Source organism: Mus musculus, chromosome 12 (assembly GCF_000001635.26).
Source record: "Mus musculus strain C57BL/6J chromosome 12, GRCm38.p6 C57BL/6J".
Taxonomy (NCBI): domain Eukaryota; kingdom Metazoa; phylum Chordata; class Mammalia; order Rodentia; family Muridae; genus Mus; species Mus musculus.
Window position 1 is genome coordinate 18901207 of NC_000078.6, and position 20605 is coordinate 18921811.

General features: G+C 45.0%; 1 protein-coding gene across 3 annotated transcripts in view; it reads left to right on the forward strand.

The window, feature by feature from the left end:
* Gm40847 (predicted gene, 40847) overlaps positions 1 to 20605 on the forward strand; it is a 220459-nt gene that overhangs the window by 47883 nt on the left and 151971 nt on the right. The window contains exon 4 of one of the 3 annotated variants that reach the window (XM_011243929.2): positions 4697 to 5270. The exons of the other annotated variants lie outside the window; for them this stretch is intronic. Coding sequence (XP_011242231.1) covers positions 4697 to 4850 — 154 coding nt within the window. The 3' untranslated portion in view covers positions 4851 to 5270. Of the gene's footprint in view, positions 1 to 4696; positions 5271 to 20605 lie in introns of those variants that run through there. 3 annotated transcript variants of the gene reach the window in all.

Here is a 20605-nt window from a genome sequence, read left to right on the forward strand (position 1 = left end):
CCAGTGCTTTCCTGTATTTCAGGATGCACAGCAAGGTCATTATCATGAGCTGGTTGATTGGAAGATTGTTCAAAGTATAGAGGAAGGGGTTTGTACTTATGGTGTCAGTGCTGCTTTTGTAAGAGCACAATTAGAGAACCTGCACTGCTACTGCATGACTCCAAGCAATTGGCAGAATCTGGCTCGCACCTGCTTGTCACCAGGCCAATATTTAGACTGGAAGGCATTTTTCATTGAGTTTGCTGCCGAGCAAGCAGCAATAAATGCTGGCAATGGCCACCCAGCCTGGGATCAGGACATGCTGCTGGGACAAGGGAGATTTGTAGCAGCTCAAACTAATTATCCCATCCAAGTGTATGTCTTGACTGGTTGTTGGTTTGGGAGAGAGGGTCTGTTTGTGTGTTTCCCCAGGATCACCGACAACTGTTGTGGGTCCCAGAGCGGCTGACCAGAGCAATTCAGGGCAAGCAGAGCAATGAGGACGTGGATATTCCTGTTGCTGGGAATGCTCCCGCTAGTGAGAACTGAAGAGCTACGTTGGGAAATTAAGTCTGTATTCCCGAAAACCATGCCGTTGACGTATTCGGCACAAGTGTTTCCTCCATTCTTTACATCTAATGCTTTGCTACAATTGCCTTTTTTATCATGGGATGGAGAGATAGCTCCAGTGCGGGAATCTATGCTGCTTCAGCTAAGGGGATTGTTGTGTTTTCAGATGATTCAAAATATTTCACAGATGAGTGATTGTGTTCAGCTGTATCTACAAAGCTAATGCTACCTGGATTCAAGGGGTGTGGCCTGCCAGTATATCCAAGAGCAATAGCACTATACCCTCCTAACCTAGATGGGACCCTTTTTTGTAGGAGTGTTCGTGATTCCCTTACACCTTGGACCGGCTGTCAATCTAGAAAAGTACCTTGGGCTGTGAAGAATTATTTTTCATTTTCCCCTTATATAGATACGGTCCATAATAGTTCCTTTTCAGGGTATAATTGGGCATACCAAAATCCAGCTCAAGTAGGAGCTAGTAATCCTCTTAATGTATGATTGTTAGGTGGGGTGAATGGTAGTTGCACTGATCTTCCCCCCTTAAACATGGTGGCGGGAGGGGCCTTGGGCAATGCAAGTTTTTATTGGAATGGTTCTAATGTGTTTAAAACTTCTGTATTTCAATTTGCTGGAGGGAGGAATGCTTCTTTTCAGGCAACATCTGTTTGTATGTGATGGTAGTTATGAGAATAATGTTGTGAATTGTAGTAGTGATATTTGTTATAGTATGTGCTGGAATGCATATGAATATCATTTAGCTGTTGTGACTAGGATGCCTCGCTTTGTACCTTGGCCTGTTCAGGCTCCTTCTGCTATGACTTTGTTTGGACCTAAGAGGGATTTTTGGCATTGCTGCAGCCATTGTCACTGCTGTAGCAATCTTTGCCACCGTAGCCACCGGTGCGGCCATATCCCTTACAGAGTGCCGCAGATGTGAATAATTTAACCGTTGGTGTTGCAGAAGCTTTGGATTGCTGACCACTGTCTCCTGCTTGAAAGAGTGAGCCGGAATTGATGGACTTGCCCTGTGTCTGATATTAATCAGCATCCTGGCCTTCAGGTGCACCTGCTGCATGCAGAGTCGTCAAGAGCCCAAGCCTTGATGTTACAGGCTTTTGCGGCAGCGAAAACAGGACAATCTCCTCATGTGTGGCTTGGCATGCTAGAGAAGTAGTCAATGACGGTTAGACTCCCTGGGCGTATCACCAACCTAAGACAGGGATCAAACCAATGCTGTTTGTCTCCCGATGATGGGTAAGGGGCATTGCCAGAGGGTGCAACCTAAGTCGGACATTCTCTCTGCCAATACGTAAAGAAGGAGGAGATGTGGGGAGTGGGTGTGGCAGCAGTCCCAAGATGGCGCCTGTGACTGCAGCCAAGTCTTATGACTTGCACCTGACTTCCTCATACACCTGAAAATAAGCCACCACCATCGTGAGTACTGCGCAGGTGCACCATGATGCAAGATTGGACCATATGACGAGTGATGATTCTGGCCAATGGACTGCTGTTACATGGACTGGGCTGATGGGGCGTGGTTAAGGAGTTACATAAGGGATTGCGATTGGGGGCAGAGAGATACACAAGAGACTATTCCTGGAGAGAGATTCATGCTTGCATGTTGAAAGGTTCCTGAATAAACTGCTTTGAGAAGAACATAGTGTTGTTGCTCCTTTTCTAGCTACATGAGACCCTATCTCAGAAAACAAATGAACAAATAAAATTATAAAGGAAAACACGAAAAGATCCTACAAGTTACCTGTCCATTCAGCCAATTCCCCACTTCAGTCAACTTTACCTTTCCAGTAAGTTCTTCCACAGGAGGCCTCCACTCACAAACCCATCGGACTTGTTCTCACTGATGGCATCAATCACCACATGCCCTTGTGCATAATCTTCCATTTGTAGATCTCTCTGTCTCTGTTTCTCGGTTTCTCTCTCTCTCTCTCTCTCTCTCTCTCTCCCCGTGTGTATGTGTGTGTGTGTGTTTCTGTGTATGTCTTTGAGAGAGAGACAGTGTTTGTCTGTGTAGTCCTGGCTATCAAGAACTTGTTCTGTAGCCCAGGGTAGCCTTCCTTGAACTCCTATCTGTCTGCACTGTCACTGAGTGCTGGGGTTAAAGGCATGCACCACTACTGGCCTTCCTGTTTTCTTTCTTTTAATATAACTTTTTTAGACAGGGTCTCATGTAGCTCAGGCTGGTCATGAACTTGCAATATAGTCATAGATGACCTTGAACTCCTGATAATCCTGCCTCTACCTTCCCGTTCTGGAATTACAGATGTGTGGCACCTGGCTACCTGAGTTGATGATTATTTCTGATCAAGATACTGTGGACATTTGAGTTGGTTGTTTGTACAGGGGAGGACATGTTTAGATAAGTAAATGTGTGCTTTGAAAGGCAATATCAAGGTGCCATATGTCTGTGTTGGACAAGGAACTTTAAATATCTCCTAGTCCTGTAGATAAATAAATAAAATATGTACATAGAGCACTAACATCCTGGGAAAGAGGTGAAGAAGATGGGCGGTAGCAGGTAATACTGAGTGCATGTCTCATCTTCCTTAACAGGACCTAGCACCTAGTGCTTAGAATTCACAAGCTTCTGAGCAGTTCAGAGTGGTTTCCTTTGGGACTTGGGTAGAGGAGACTCACCCACACTAGTTCTTCTACACATTTCAAAAATAACTGAGCTATGCAGGTGTGTTATTGTGAACGAAAGAAACCAAAATTGAGGTAGGGAAGTGAACGAGCATTCATGTCCGGTGGCCAATCACTGCAGGATCTCACACTTGGGCCTTGTGGGAGACTGCAGTGGGGTGTGCTGGACAATGGAGCCCAGTTCTGAATTTCCATTGAGCCTGTTTCAGCTGTTAACATTCACATCGACATTCACCTACCAATTGATGCTAATTGTAGACCTCCCTGGCAGAACAATATCTCATAGGCATAATAAAGAGTGGCGACTCACATAAGGTCCCCAGGTGTTTCTTCTAGGGTTAAAAACAGCATGGCATGTGCTGGTAACTTCTCCCAGTTTTATATGGAAGGGGAAAGGGAGGTCTTAGGGGGTCTAGAAACCCCCTGTCAACATGCTTCAAAGCTTTAATACCTGGGTCCCCATGAAACCCTACTCACCCAGATTAACCCAGAAATCTGGGTAAGAATGGGGTTTTAAAATATCATTTATAAAATTAGGGTTGCTGATAAATGAAGTTGAACTTTGAAGGGCCAAAGCCATGTTCCTGTTCTCTGGTATCATCCCTGAGTCCACTCAGGATGGGTGTCAACTTAGTTCTAAATTTACCCTAGCTGTGTTAGGTAGGAATGTGAACCACTAGCATCTGCCTACGTAGGCAAGATTTATTTACTACGCAGCATCAGCAAATGTATCTGTGACAAGGAAACAAACACACACACCGGGTCCCCCATGAGAAAAAGAGCTAGCTGTTCAAAGCAAAGAGTCAGCATTGGATCCATGAGACCCCTTTGCCCCAAGCTGATGAGCTGAGGGGTTTGTCTCAATCCTGACTCTTGTGTAACCCTTACAGGACATTTGACAAAGCTTCATTCCACTGATTTTAGGTTGCCTCTTCCTGTCCCCTTATACCACGATTCTGCATGCATGCTCCAAGTAGACTGTATTTAGCCATAAAAAGATATCCTTTCTGTCTTTCCTAGAGTGTTCTGGGTTTTGCCATGTTATATAGAACCATTTTGTACCTCCTGAGGAGAGCCATCCTGGAAATGCTAAAAGTCAGAGGTTGCACTATCATGGTCTTGAGTTCTTCTGACCCAGAAGATCTCAACCTGTGTTATCATAACCCCTTTGAGGATCGAATGACCCTTTCACAGGGATTCACCTAAGACCCTCCTGCATATCACATATTTACATTATGATTCATAACCATAGCAAAATTACAGTTATGAAGTAGCAACGAAAATGACTTTATAGCTGGGGGTTCACCACAACATGAGGAATTGTATTAAGAGGTTGCAGCTTTAGGAAGGCTGAGAACCACTGCTGAAACTGATGGCACTGGACATACAGAGGATGTTGCTTAACCAGCATGGTGGTAGGGTGTGAGAGGAAGGCAGACTTGGGGCTTCAGGTATCCACAGCTCACCTTGTGTCTTGGCCTTGCAGGTTTAGTCTCCACTGCCAGCTGCCATGGGCAAGCAGAACAGCAAGCTGGGTCCTGAGGTATTGCAGGCCCTGCGGAAACACAGGGAGTTCACCAATCATGAGCTTCAGGAGTGGTACAAGGGCTTCCTCAATGACTGTCCTACTGGCTACCTGACCATGGACAATTTCAAGATCTAGGCCAACTTCTTCCCCTACAGAGATACCTCCAAGTTCGCTGAACATGTCTTCCACATGTTTGACACCAACAGCGACAGCACCATCGACTTCCAAGTGTTCATCATTGCTCTTAGCATGACCTCTCGGGGCAAGCTGGAACAGAAGGTCAAGTGGGCCTTCAGCATGTCTGACCTAGACAGCAATGGCTACATCAGCTGCAGTGAAATGCTGGAGTTAGTGCAGATACCTGCACTTGACAGGGCCTGGCGCATGGGGAGTGCAGGGATCCAGGACCCCCATCCCCAACCCCATACACCAGGTCATTCCTCTGCCCACTTGCTACCTGGTGTACTAAAGGACTGCATGTCTTTGCAGAGAGTAACGATAAAAGCCAAGCATCTATTGATTGCTTGCTGGACATCAGGCCCCAGCTGAGCTCATCCATAAGGTTTATTCACACAATTCTATAAAATGCGTCTTTTTTTTAAGCTCTAATGAGATCTGAGGCTCAGATAGGTGATTAAGAATTGTCAAAGCAAGAACTGGTAAAATGGCTCAGTGTTGAAGAACGCTTGATGCCCAGCATGAGGACATGAGTTCTGATCCCAACACCCACGGAAAAGTCAGGAGTGGCTGAGCATGCCCGAAACCCTAGAACTAGGGGACAAGTGAGTCCCAGAAGCTTGCTGAGCAGGCACCCTAGCTAAAATGGTAAGCCCCGGCCGGGTTCAGTGAGAGAGAAAAGGGAATATTGTGAACACCGGTATTCCTGTTTGGCCTCTGCACAGATGAGTGTTCATCTGCACACACATGTATAACATACACACACATTAGCTGTCTATAGGGCTTCCTATAGAAATCAGAACGACACAGTAAAGGATGAGTCAGCAGTCAGTTCTTCACAGGAGCGATGCTTATGTGCACACTGTATCCTTCCTGCTCCATGCTCTAAACCATCTCTGTATTTGGTCCAGTGGGCTGACTCTGTGGGTAAAGGTACTTGCTTCCAAGCCTGGCAGCCTGGGTTCTATCCCTAAGACCCACATGGTAGGAAAAGAGAACCAGCTTCCACAAGTTGTCCACTGAATTCCACATGAGATCATCTCCCCCAAATTAATAATTACATACATTCATAAAATAAGTAAAGTAGTTATATACAGTGCCTAATACAATGTCTATAGATGTTAATAATAATTTGTATTATTTGGGAAATAAGAAGAAACTGTCTGTGTACCACCAGTTTCATTTTCTAGACTATTTCCCACCTGTAGTTTGTTGGATCTGAAGATTCAGGACCCATGGGTGGGCAGGGCTCAATGTATTTCCACTTTGACCTTCCCTCCAGGATTTCCCAGCTCCCCACCAAATATTGTCCATTCAGACAGATGCTTTGCCACACAACCTCCCCTCTACTCCCAACCAAGGAGCCCTCCATTCTTCCATACCCCAGCTATATCCTGTGCTCTTGAACGTCACTTAAACTTTCCTGGCTCCCTTTGCCCAGCACCTTGTCTGTGAGACTTGTTCTGATGAGAGAAGGGTCCTGACTCTGCCCTGTATATGCTCCTTGGTTAGCTGAGTGAGGACCATAACCCACCCTCCGTCCTCCAGAGCACACTCACAGATGTGCCTTTGCAGGCCATCTACAAGATGGTGTCCTCCATGATGAAGATGCCTAAGGACGAGTCCACGCCCTAGAAGCGAACAGACAAGATCTTCAGGAAGATGAACACAAACAATGAAGGTAGGAAACATGGCAGGAGTGAGAGTGTGGGGAGGGAGGAGGGGATTGGGAGAGGGAGTGGGGGTGGGGAGAGGGGAGTAGATGAGCCTGTGAAACTGTTGATGGCCCAGATCTGTTTGGGATACACCCTCTGCCCTATGCAGCCCTGCTCCTTCCCAGCCCACTTGATTCAGCTCTGATTGAGGGAGGGAGACTAGAATTCAGGGTCAGGTACACCTAGCCTGCATCCTGCACCTTTCCTACGGCTCTTTAACCATGGGCATTTCAGTAGACCCTCTGAGCTGTAGGCTTCATCCGAGTTGTCTGAGTTAGGATTTCCATTGCTCTGATGAATCACCATGGCCACAAGCAACTTGGGGAGGAAAGGGTTTATTCACTCACAGTTTCCATATAACTGTTCATCATCCAAAGCAGTGAGGGAAGGACTCACACTTTGTCAGAACCTGAAGGCAGGAGCTAATACAGAGACCATGAAAGTGTTGCTACTTACTGGCTTGGTCCCCATGGCTTGCTCAGCCTGCTTCCTTATAGAACTCAGGATCACTACCCCAGGGCTGTACCACCTACAATGGGATGGGCCCTCCTCTATCAATCACTAGTTAAGAAAATACCCTCTGGTCAGGCATGGTGGTACATGTCTTTAATCCCAACTCATAGGAGTCAGGAGGTTCTCTGTGAGTTCAAGGCTAACCTGGTCTAAAAAGGGAGTTCTAGGACAGCCAGGGCGGTTACACAGAGAAGCCCTGTTTCAATAAACAAAACAAAACAAAAGGGAGGAAAGGAGCAAGAGAGGGAGGGAGGTAGAGAGACAGCGACAGAGAGAGAAAGAGAGAAAGACAGACAGACAGACAGACAGACAGACAGACAGAGAACGCCCTGCATGTTTTCGGGCAGACATTTTATAGAGATATTGAAGTGAGGCTCCCTCCTCCCTGATAACTGTAGCTTCTGTCAAGTTGACATACCATTAGCCAGCACACATGTTGACAGAAGGAGTGGTCTTACTATTTCAACAAGTATATATGCAGAGGGGAGGCAGGTGTACTGGTGGCTGAGAGATGAGACACTGTGAATCAAGGGGCTTTGAGTCTTGGGATTCTGAGAGGCCGTCCAGGCCATCATCCTGTGATGTGAGGCACCACGGATACTCATGGGGCTCATCAAACATAGAAGCCACTGAGCCTCATCGTACCTAGGACTCTGAGGTCCTACCACAGCTGCAAAAAGGCAGGTCTCAGAAGGAGGTGAGGTGGTGAGAGGTCCTGCTGTGCCTTGGCTGAGTTTCTCACAGGACCTCAGCAAGGGTGAGGTAGCTGCATGTTGAGTTGATTCTGCCAGTCAATGGCTTTGTAGAGCCAAGACTGTTTGGGTTTTGTTCCAACAGGAAATGCAGCATTAAAGCATGAAAGGCTCCCAGGTCGAGCTGAGATTGAATGTAAGTTTATGCACAGGAAAGAGCAGTGAACAGCCTCCAGTGCTCTGTGCAAGTGAGCTAAGGACCGGGCTCAGCGGGACTCAAGGCTCCCATGGAATTGTAGACAGCAAAAAAGCTTTCCAGATAGCAAGGAAATGCTTTTCAAAACATGTCCACACACAAAGCAATGCAGCCTCTTGCCTGGTGCTGCCTTTCAGTCATTTTCTAAAGTGTTCTTTACTCTCTTGTGTACTCTGACACGGAGGCTTGTGTTCCAACAGACCAAACTGAGGATGCCCACTTCCCAGGCCTGCCTTTCTTCTCCGTGAAATGGGGATAAGCCCACTTGTGTGGGTGTGAGGCTAAAGTAGCACTATGTTGGTGGCACACTTATCATGGATGGCCATTGTTTCTGATTGTCAAAGCCGTCCCCACTGTGCACTTGTCCAATTGTTTGTGTCTCATGAAGGAGGCCACTGAGTGCATACTCTGCCCTGTAAGCCAGGGCCCACTTACTAGCACTTAAGAGATGAGAAGTCTGGGCTGTCAGAGAAACTGGTACAGAATAGGACAAGAATAGCACAGCAAAGGTGGATAGCTCGAAACACCTGAAGCTGGCAAGAGTCTACACTAGGGGGCGCTGTGATGGTTTTATTGTCAACTTGACTCAGTTTAGAATCACCTCAGAAGTCTTTTTTTTTTTTTTAATTTTAGATTTAGTATTTATTTTCTACATGAGCGTTTACCTGAATGTATGGTTGTGTGATATGTTACAGGCCAGGAAAGGGCACTGGGTCGCCCTAGAACTGGAGTTACCAATGATTGGGAACCGCCCTATGGATGCTGGGGACTTTATCCAGGACCCTCTGCAAAAGCAGCAACTGCTCTTAACAGCTGAGCCATCTCACCAGCCATAAAGGACACTCTTTTTTTGCTTGTTGGTTTGTTTTTTAGAAACAAGGTTTCTCTGTGTAGCCCTGGCTGTCCTGGAACTTGCTGTTTAGACCATGTTGGCTTCAAACTCAGAGATCCACAAGTCTGCCTCCTGAGTACTGGGATTAAAGATGTGTACCACCACTGCTCAGCTCAGAAGAATCTTACTGAAGAATTATCTAGATCAGTGGTTCTCAACCTATGGGTTCCAACCCCTTTCGGGGATCAAATGAGCTTTTCCCAGAGGTGGCATAAGACCAACAGAAAACACAGATATTCATATTCAGATTCATAACAATAGTGTAATTACGGTTATGAAGTAGCAGTGAAAATAATCTTATGGTTGAGGGTCACTACAACACTAGGAACTGTATTAAAGGGTCAGAGCATTAGGAAGGCTGAGAACCATCCATCTAGATCATGGCAGCCTATGAGCATGCCTGTTGGGGGTTGTGTTCATGGTTAATTGATGTGGGAAACCCCATTACTATTCTCTAGACAGGGGTCCTGAACAGTGTAATAAAGGGAAAAGAAGTGTATCAGAAAAAAAGTGTAGAGTCTCATTATGAGCCAGGTGTTCATACCTCTATTCTCTCTGCCCTGTGAGGTTTTAAAGCCTTGACTTCCTGAAGTGATGAATTGTAACCTAGAAGTAAACCAAAGAAAACTTCCTCCCTTAAGTTGCTTTTAATCAGGGGATTTTTATCACAGTAACAGAAATGTAATTTGACCTGCAGCCATAATTTGTCCTGTCTCCCCAGTTGCCCCAGATTGTGGTGGCTCTCGAGGCCTCTAGATGGGGCTATCAGCTTACATCAGGCCACAGAGTTCATTACCAAACCTAACCTCAGCACTAATGCTTAATCCCCACGATCTATACATTGAAAGGAGACCCAGCTCTTACAAGTTGTCCTCTGACCACTTGTGTGCCTCAAAATGGCATATGTCCCCATATGTGTGTGTGTGTGAGAGAGAGAGAGAGACAGAGACAGAGACAGGGGCACAGAGAGAGGGAGGGGGTTAGAGACTGGACATTGTCCATTTTCCAGAGGGTTCCAGACTTTAACCAGAGCACTGGCTAATCCTAAGTCTCCCTCTTCCATTCCTCAGGCAAAATGTCCCTGGAAGAATTCAACAAAGGTGCCAAGAGGGACCATCCATTGTCAGGTTGCTGCAGTGTGACCCCAGCACTGCTAGCCAGTTCTGAGGGGAATGGGCTTTAAAACAGTTGTGAGAAACACAGGCTTGATCTGCCATCTTCAACTTTGCTTGCAAAAGTGGACTTCTCCGTGATTTCTCCTGCTCTCTCAGGACCTGGGCCCAGGCAGCACATCACACTCACCTGGTCTGGCTGGATGCAGCTCCCTCCTCTATCTGACCCAATAGATGTCCCTCCCCATCCAGTCCAGGCTGGTTCCTTCCAAGGTTTCAAGTGTTCTCGGCTGTAGGGCTCCTTCTCTGCTCACAGAGGGTCTGGAGGCCCTTAAGGACACCTGACAGGACTTTTCAGTATCTTACCGAGACCAGCTGATTTATTCTATGATCCCAGCTGACTTTGTGAGGATGAAGAAGATGGAGAACAGACAGGCAAGCCCTTCCTCTGCATGGCTCCACCTAGCCTTTTTCATTTTCTCTGACCAAAGCTGCTTGCATGTATATACTGCGGTATCCTTACTTTTAATATATAAGTTTTGTATAAAGTGAGAAGGTTCAGCCCCTGTATTTAAAGCCTCTGACTGCCTTTAAGGCATGGTCCCCTGTGGCCTGTGATTCTCCCCACCCCCCAAGTCTGACTGTGCTGTGGTATTTATGTATTCATTTGCCTAATTACACAGGAGATACATGCATGCCCAAGGCTGTGGACATCTGCCCTCCGTCCTGCAAACACAGGTGTTCCTGTGTGCTCCATCCTTCCTCTCCGTTGACCTGGCATATTAAAATGATCAAATAAACCAAGGTCTGTGAGTTTCCCATGTTGCCCCAAGCACCCTGTTCATGGTTCACTCTCCAGTGAGTGTGGGGATGAAGCAGATAAGTGGTAGACATGGGGAAAGTCCTTGGATGTCTGGAACAGCCGAGAATTTAGTCAGTTAAGAGTCCATGCCAGCCTTTCCCCACTCAGTGCGCTCCACACACAGCAAGGCTATCGGCCCTCCTGCTTAAACCCACAGAACTGTAGACTGAGCTCCAGACCATCTGAAGATGTTCAAAAGAACCCACTGATCACCTGTCCTGGGTGAGCACTGGAGACTCTGAGATTGGCCAGACATTGTCTTTGTTCCCACCTCACCTCAAGGAGAAAGGTGCTGTTGGTTAGAAGGTGTTTTAGATATTGGACAGAAACAGTCCCTCGGGGCCAAACAGGGCATGTGCCTTGGCTAATGTCACCCACCAATCTTGCAAGCCATCCAGCAAGCACTAGAGTGTGTACCTGTTGCTTTGGTGTCTGATATGATCCTTTTCTTTTTCTTCCCGTGGAGCTCCACATGAAACAGAATTCCTTCAGCTTCTTCCTGAACTTCTTCAGGTCCCAGTCCAGGCGCCAGATTTTTGTGAGCCGTCCAGCGGCTCACCTGGATGGGGTACAACTGAGTGGCAGGCCGGCACTTAAAGAAAGGGAAACTAGGCTGATGAGAGAGAAATGGAGCCAAGACAATGTTCTGATCAAGGCTCAAATATTTAATGGCAAATGCACTTATAAGGAAGGGCGGGGGGAGGCCTATTCCAGCCAATTCATCATTGGAGCCTGGAAACAACTGCAGGTGATGACGTGCAGGATAGGGCATAGTCTCCAGAATAGCTCTGGGGCCTCTCAGCTGTAGCAGTATCTTGAAGAGGAACAGTGAAAATGGCTTAACAATAGAGTGATCTAGGGAGGAAGGCTCCACCCTAGGTAATCTCCTTAGTGGCAGCAAGGTGAAGGTCTGGCTCAGCCAGCTTCAGGCTGAGGGAAGGTTACAATTTCCTCCCTGTCATTAATATTAAAAAAAAACCGGACCGAGGCATATAATTTATTTATGCTCCATAGTCCTGCCTGGTAATTATGGTGGCTGGCAGCCGCGCCTGTCTTAGAAAATCGTAGATCATCCCGAATCATCCAATTCTGTCTTGGATGCTACGTGCAGCTAGTTTGTTTTATATTTCACACAAACATGGCTCTGTGGTGTGTTATCAACAGCCACGGCCTTTTGGCATGTACCCCTGTCTTAGATTGGGATGGTTCTGAGATCTGGGTGCCCGTCATTGAGTGTCCAGCCCTCATTTGCACACCTTATTCCTAATTCAGACCAAAGCCACAATATGTACTTAGAATGCTTCTTGATAAAGATTAATAACTGCCACCTGTGCTGTTGGAGGTGAGGCTGTACACCTGCTGCAGTCAGGCTGACCTGCTTGAGAAACAAGGGTGAGACATTGAAAAGCAACAGTATAAAAGCTTCTTGGGAGAAGTCCAGGTACTCCACTCAGTTGCAAATTAGCAACAATCAAGCTTAGACTTAGAGCAACCAGTGTGGGGAGGTGGCTTGGAGAATTGCAGAAAGGCTGCAGCTTCTCTGGGGGTGGAGGCTGTGCTCCAAATTAACTTTTCGGCTAAAGAGGATTTTTAGCCATAATCAAGGTTAAAGTCATACTTAGTAGACGATTCAGGATCTGAGGAAAAAGCACAGACCGAGCCCCTTCCTTAGATTAGGACCGGGTCATAGTTAATGGGTCCCACCACTTTACCATGGCATAAGAATTAGAAGTAACTGGATGCCAGTGGCATCCCACTGCAGACTGACCTTTAACATCAGTTTGCAAAAAATTTAGAACAAATAAAGCAAAAGCAAGATGTGCCTTTGGTGACCTTGGGGGATATAACTGCCCCTGTTTTGTCTTTAAAAGCCAATTTTTTTAAGTGCGATGAGCACGTTCAACTATTCCTTGTCCCATGAGGTTATAACGAATTCCAGTTTTATGTTTGATGCCAAATTCTTTACAAAATGAAGTAAAATTTTTGCTAGAATAGGATGGCCTGTTATCTGGCTTAATAAGTTTAGGCAATCCCATGGCATTAAAAGCTTGTAGGCAATGATCAATTACATTTTTGAAGGCTTCTCCAGTATGCAGAGAAGCAAAAAGAAATCCTGAACAAGTGTCAATACAAACGTATATATTTTAATTTTCCAAATTCTGCATAATGAGTTACATCCATTTGCCAAATATGATTAGGCATAAGACCTTGAGGATTAACTTCTAAATGTGGCACTGGAGATAATGTAATACATCTAGGACATTATTTTACAATCATTCTTGCCTTGCCGGCTCCTTAATGGTCTTATGTCAGAGCCTTAAGGTATGGCTAGAGAGATGAAATTTTTCATGATCACATTTGGCCAAAGCAGCAGGATCTGAAATTGAGGCTTCTCCTATTAGAGCTCTGTTGATACAGTTATTGCCTTCAGCTAAAGGTCCAGGAAGACCAGAAGGAGATCGTATATGGTCAATATAGATCGGGTGTTTTCGGGCAACAATGATGTTTTGCAATTGTGAAAATAGGGATCCTGCTGGCGTATTAAAGTTAAATATGCCACAGGTCTCCAATAAGGGTACCGCCAATTGTGCAACATATAAACTATCAGTAAAAATATTAAAAGCCTCATTCACAGACTGAAAGACATTCAGTACTGCTGTTAATTCTGCTAATTGAGCTGAGAGGCCAGGAGTCTTTATGATTACCTGTTGTTTATTTATAAGAAATCCAGCTCGCCCTTTAGAGGAGCCATCAGTAAACACCAGAACAGCATTGTGTAAGGGTTTTAAAGAGGTCATATTAGGAAATATCAACTCATGTACACTCAAATTTTTTATCAACCTATCTTGAGTGTAGTGGCTCTCTATAGTTCCTTTAATCCCTATTTGAGCAAGCAACCAATCTGTACTGTGCTGTTTCAGCCAAGTGTCTTGACTTACATTGTAAGTCTGAACAATAATATCTGGTTCTTTGCCAAAAGTAAGTTAGTGCCTGCTTCCTTCCAAGGATAATCATCTGAGCTACTGCTTCATAATATGGCAAGATACTACGTTTTGGAGGAATCCTCGAATGTATCCACACTAGAGGAGACTTTTACCATAACAATCCTGTAGGCACATGAATTGTATTAAAAATTAACAGATATCAAGGCAAAGAGTAATCTATATAAGTGACAAGTTGCTCTTCAATACCTTTTTCCACTTGTAAGGCCAGCAATCCTTCTGAGGTTAGAGATCTAGGGGAGGTAGGATCAGAACTCCCTTTAAGAATATCAAATGAATGTTTCAACTCCCTTATAGTAAGCTTTAAATAGGGGCAAAGCCAATTAATATCACCTAACAATTTTTGAAAATCATTCAAAGTCCTTAAGTTGTCTCTGCAAATAACTATCTTCTGGGGAAAAACACCTTGATTAGTAAGTCTAAGACCAATTAATTATAAGGATCCTGAGTTTGTATCTTTTCAGGAGCTATCTGTAATCCTTTCTCAGCTAAAGCTTTTTGTAAATCTCTATAACACAAAAGCAAATCCTGGGGGTCTTTTCCCACCATCAAAACATCATCTGTGAAATGAATGATGTAAATCATAGACCATTGTTGTCTCACAGGATGAATGGCTTGTGCCACAAACTTTTGACATAAGGGAGGACTATTAGCCATGCCCTCTGGGAGAACTGTCCATTGATATCTCTTTATAGGTTCCTTAAAATTTATAGAAGGACCACTAAAAGCAAATCTTTCACAACCCTTTGGATGCAAAGGAATAGTAAAGAAACAATCCTTCAGATCTACCACAATTTTATAATATCCTTTAGGAAAGGATACTAGGGATGGAAGCCCAGGTTGTAAAGGTCCCATAGATACCATGGTCTCATTAACTTTTCTTAAATCTTGTAACAATCTCCATGTACCAGATTTTTTTCTTGATGATTAAAATTGGTGTATTCCAAGGGGACAGAGATTCTACTAAATGTCCTGCCTCTAGTTGCTCCTGCACTTGCGAAGAAGTGGCTTCTATTTTTTCTTTAGGTAAAGATCACCCACACTGGAATATCATTAAGCCATTGAAATTTATCTGCCTGGGATACAGGCAAGATAGTGGCCATTGCCGAAAATACTCCAAACCTCTTGTGTCAGAGTGAGGTTTAGGATCTTCAAAATTCTTAATTTCTTGTCCCTTCTTTTTTACTCCATGACCAGGCAAAAGTCCCTGTCTGAGCGTCTGCTTAGTCACCATCTCATTAGGACTGTACATTAAAACGCTTATCTGTGACAAGAGATCGCTTCCCCATAGAGTTACACGCAAATTTGACATAACATACAGCTGAATTTGTCCTGATTTACCTTCTCCATCTCTCCAGGTTAGCAATTTGGAGCTTCATTTTGGGTCACTAGCATAACCAATTCCTTGAAGGTGTGTAAGTGTATAAGTCAAAGGCCAAGTTGAGGGCCAATCCTGTCCTCTAACAATTGTTTCATCAGCTCCAGTATCTCTATCAATCCTTCAAAGCTTTTTCCATTAAATGTCAATTTAAGGTTAGGTCTCTGATTAGTAATAGATTGAACCCAATTCACACCAGAGGAGTCAAAACCACCTTGTCCTCTCTCATTCTTAACAAATATGGACAGTGGTGGATGTAGAGGAATTAAAACAAGTCGAGCAATTCTTTGATTAGTGGGCACAGTTATAACACCATGAGGGGAAGCAGCTATGATTTCAGTTTTTTCTTCATAATCATTATTTATAACACCTAGATAAATCTGCAGGCCTTTTACAATAGAACTGTTTTGTTCTAAAAGAAATCCACAAGTTTCTACAGGTAGAGGTCCAAAGACGCTGGTAGGCAGAGTTTGGATTCCCATTTCTGGGGCTAATACTGCATGGGTGGTGGAAGAGAGGTTCAATCCTGCACCTCCTGGTTTTGCCCTGACAAGTTCAAAAACTGATCTCTTTGGATGGGCAGCAGGTTCATGGTCCCATAAGCTGTTTTCTGTGAGTAAGTCCGGGCCTGGGGCTGGCCCCTCCTCTCGTTTCCCAGCAATGTACGGCCCAGAGTGCCTGGCTTGGATTTTCACACCTTAGCCCAATGGTTGCCCTTCCTGCACCGGAGACAAATTCCTAGGACAAGGCCTGCTTGCCCACTCTTGCCAACTGTTTTCTTAGAACAACCACTTTTAAAATGACCCAAATTGCCACACTTAAAACATGCATTATTCCTTCGTTTCCATGAGAACATTGCTTGTACAGCAGTCCCTTGCAAAGCAGCACCGAAAGCCAAACCCTGATTTTATGCTGGGTCAACCTCTGCACAAAGTTGGACATATCCCGCTAAATCTGTTTGTCCTTTGTGGGGATGGATAGCTGTGCAACACATTGCATTAGCGTTCTCATATGTGAATTGCATAACGAAAGGACTTCCCGTGTCAGATTTCCCAAGGATTCTACTAGCTGTTATTAATAGCCTATCCAAAAAGTTCTGGTAAGGCTCATCAGGACTCTGCCGAATGCTGGCTAAACTCCCACCAACATCCCCTCTAACCGGTAACTGTCCCCAGGCTCAGCGGGCAGCTGCCACGATCTGTGCGTACACTCCAGCGGGAAAACCAATCTTATTAGCCTGGCCCTCATATGGACCATCACCAAGAAGCATGTTACTATCCCAGTCTGGATTACCAGTCTGAGCATTTAAAGCCTTAGCTTTCTTACTGGCGTCTTGCCATTCAGAATCCTAAAGTAAGAAATCTCCTCCTGACAGGGTAGCCTTACATAGAGTCTAAAAATTCTAGGGGGGTTAAGTGTGACTCCACGACCGTATCCAGTAATGCTTGTGTGAAAGGGGCTGAAGAACCGTATTGCACAACAGCTGTTTTAACTCCTTTATCAACTTGAAATCCAAAGTCTGGTAATGTCTGACTCTAGTATCTTGCTGGTCAATTGATTTGATGACAGGAAAGGCTAGCACATCAGATGTATTCTGTCCTCTCCCATGAGCCTGAGTCACAGCTCTTCCTAGCGGCACTTGGTACATTTCAGAAGAGTTACTCCTTCTTGTATCTGACATCCTTTTTAGCTCCCGAAGTTCATTAGTCAATTTCTTCAGCCTAACTTCACACTCTAATTTGCTTAGTTGTGTGTCCCTATGAGTAGCATCTCCCACAGTGGAGGGTATAGATGGAGCGGGAGACTTGCAAGGAGGCCAATCCTCTTCAAAATATTTGGCAACTCCTCTTTCTTGGGATCTTCTTTGTCTAAAATTAGGTTATCATCAGAGTCTCTATATCTATCAAATTTAGAATTGAGAGGACCTTTTTCTGAGAAGTCCCTCTCTGAAAGGCGCTCTTCCTGCGATTTATCAAGCTCTGCCTGGGTACTATCTAACCCCTGTGAGATCACCTTTTCAATAGCATCTTTTATGAGCGCCCAGAGGCAGAGGGTGAAATTATCTGCCTGAGTGATTTTCAAGGCTTTTCCAATTTTCTCTGATATCTAAACTTTCTTCTTCCTTGAACCAAGGGCAACAAGAATCTATCCTATCTAAAAGATTTCCTAACAATTGTACTTTGATCCCTACTCCTCTTGCTTGAAGCAACTCTTGAAAACTGAGGATAATTGCCTGATGCATTTCTTTTTTTAAAATCAGTTTCCTCTCACCTGAGGCAGCTTTTGGAAAGAGAGTTCCATTGGACATGCAAACTTTATATGCCCCAGTACAGGGGAATGCCAGGGCCAAAAAGTGGGAGTGGGTGGGTAGCAGAGTGTGGGGGGACGGTATGGGGCACTTTTGGGATAGCATTGGAAATGTAAATGAGGAAAATACATAATAAAAAATAAAAATATATAAATAAATAAAAGCTGCGGACAACCGCCTGATCAGTTCCTAGTTCCAATAATTCCGCTGAAGACCTAAGTGGATCCAGCGCTGGATTAGCCATATCTTTCAACACCTGTAGCAGCCCCTTAAAAAATGAAGTTTTAAACTAGCACTAGAGTGTGTACCTGTTGCTTTAGTGTCCGATACGATCCTTTTCTTTTTCTTCCTGTGGAGCTCCTTACATGAAACAGCATTCCTTCAGCTTCTTCCTGAACTTCTTCAGGTCCCAGTCCGGGCGCCAGATTTTGCAAGCCATCCAGCGGCTCACATGGACGGGGTACACCTGAGTGGCAGGCCGGCACTTAAAGAAAGGGAAACTAGGCTGACAAGAGAGAAATGGAGCCAAGACAATGTTCTGATCAAGATTCAAATGTTTAATGGCAAAGGCACTTATAAAGGGAGGGGGTGTTAGGACCACTCCCTCCAATTCATCCTTGGAGCCTGGAACCAGCTGCAGGTGATGATGTGCAGGATAGGCATAGTCTCCGGAATAGCTCTGGGGCCTTTCAGCAGGTAGTGAAAGAAAATAAAAAAATTGAGATCTGTGATTCATGTAATGTATGTCAAATAGCCCAAAGAGTTGTTTGTGAGCTTTGCAACCTGGAGCTGAGAAAATAGCAGAACAGGCCGGGACATGCCCGAGCAGGCCCATCGTTACCTGTCCTGACTGGCCTGGTACCTCCCTATCTCCCACCCTTCTGACAGTCTGTTGATGTTTAGATGAACCAATCATGTGAAACTGTGCCAATTCCTCCCTGCTGATGTTTAAATGAACCAATCATGTGAAACTGTGCCAATTCCTCCCTGCTGATGTTTAAATGAACCAATCATGTGAAACTGTGCCAATTCCTCCTTGCTGATGTTTAAATGAACTAATCATGTGAAACCACGCCAATTCCTCCCCCAGCCCCACCCCTTTTCTATAAAAACCCCTAGCTTCCAAGCCTCATGGTCGAAACCACTGTCTCCTGCGTGAGATACACTTCGACCCGGAGCTCCGCCATTAAACTACCTCGTGTTCTTACATCAAGTTGGTTGTCTGTTCATGATTCTTGAGTGCACATTGAATCGGGAATTGAGTGGGGGTTTCCCCACTAGGTTCTTTCATTAGCAGTATCTTGAAGAGGAACAGTGACAGTGGCTGAACTATTGAGTGATCTAGGGAGGAAGGCTCCACCCTAGGTAATCTCCTTAGTGGCAGCAAGGTCAAGGTCTGGCTCAGTCAGCTTCAGGCTGAGGCAAGGTTAGACAGCAAGTTCAGGATCACTTATTCAAATAAGGGGGGATAAGAGGATGGATGTATGTGTCTGCCCAGTTATGAAGACTTCTCTCTCTCTCTCTCTCTCTCTCTCTCTCTCTCTCTCTCTCTCTCTCTCTGCCACCATGTGATTGTTGGGATTGGAACTCAGGATCTTTGGTAGAGCAGTCAGTGCTCTTAATAACTGAGCCATCTCTTCAGCCTTGGGAGTCTTCTCAAATGGAGAACTCAAAGACACACAAGAGGTGAGAGTATAGTGAGGGGCAGAAATGACAGCATAGAAAGGGACAGCTGAGGCAGGAAAGTCATGAGTTCTAGGACAACCTGGACTCCATAGCAAGACCTAAGCTCAAAAATACAAGATCAGAGACCAAGTCTGATCTCCCAGACCCACATGGTGAAAGGGAAGAACTGACTCCCATAAGTTGTCCTCTGGCCTCCACCTGTGCTTACAACCCCAGCAGTCTGGGGACCTGACAATCACATCAGGAGTCCAAGGCCATTTCTAGCTACATACTGAGTTTGAGGCCAGTCAGGTTTTCATAGTGAGACCACATCTCAAGAATAAAATGTGACAATTGTCATAGAAAATACTAATTAGGAATTGGTGGTTAAGAGCACTGGTGGCACTTCCAGAGGCCCTGAGTTCAATTCCCTACACCCATATATCAGCTCACGACTGTCTTTAACTCCTGTTCCAGGCGATGTGGCACCCTCAAACAGACATGCATACAAGCAAAACACCAATGTCTAAATTTATTGATTTAAATAAATTTAGATAAAACTTTAAAAAGAAAAAGAACTTATTCAAGGAAGAAGCTTTTCTTGTGGCCAAACCCTGAGCTAGCCTTGTCCATGGGAACCCAGAACACCCACAGGATGTCTTGTTGGAAGTAGAGGTGCTAATCAGCTTTTATAGCCTTAGGGACACATACCAACACATCCCTAAGATTACAGTCTCACAGTCTATTTTTAAATCTAAAGATGAACTTCCTGTCAGGAAGACAGGGCCATTCAAGCACGTGAAGGAAGCACCAACCAAAAGGGACAAAGTCTTGGTGAGCCTTGCAGAATGTGGCTTTTGCACTTCTGTGGATGTGGGTGAAGCTAACCCCAATCCACACCTTGCCCTATACCAAACTTTGTAGCTAGACTGTGTTGGAGACAGTGGTAGCAGGAAGCCCAGAGAGGGAATGTCAAGGTGGGGAGGTGAAAGGTTGGAGGAAGTTTGGAAGCAAGATGGACTCCTGAGCCCTCCTGGAAGTTCTAGCCAAACTACCTGTTCTATTTCACTCAGTGGATTTTTAAGATTTATTTTATTATTTCAATTTGTGGGCCTGTGTGTGAGAGAGAAAGACTACATGCATTTGCATATATGCATGCAGGTGCCTGTGGAGGCCCAGAGCAAGATATTGGAACTCCTGAAGCTGGAGTTACTGACAGTTGTAAGCCCTGGTATATAGATGCTGGGAACCAAACTCTGATCCCAGCAGAAGCAGTAAGTGCTCTAACCATTGAG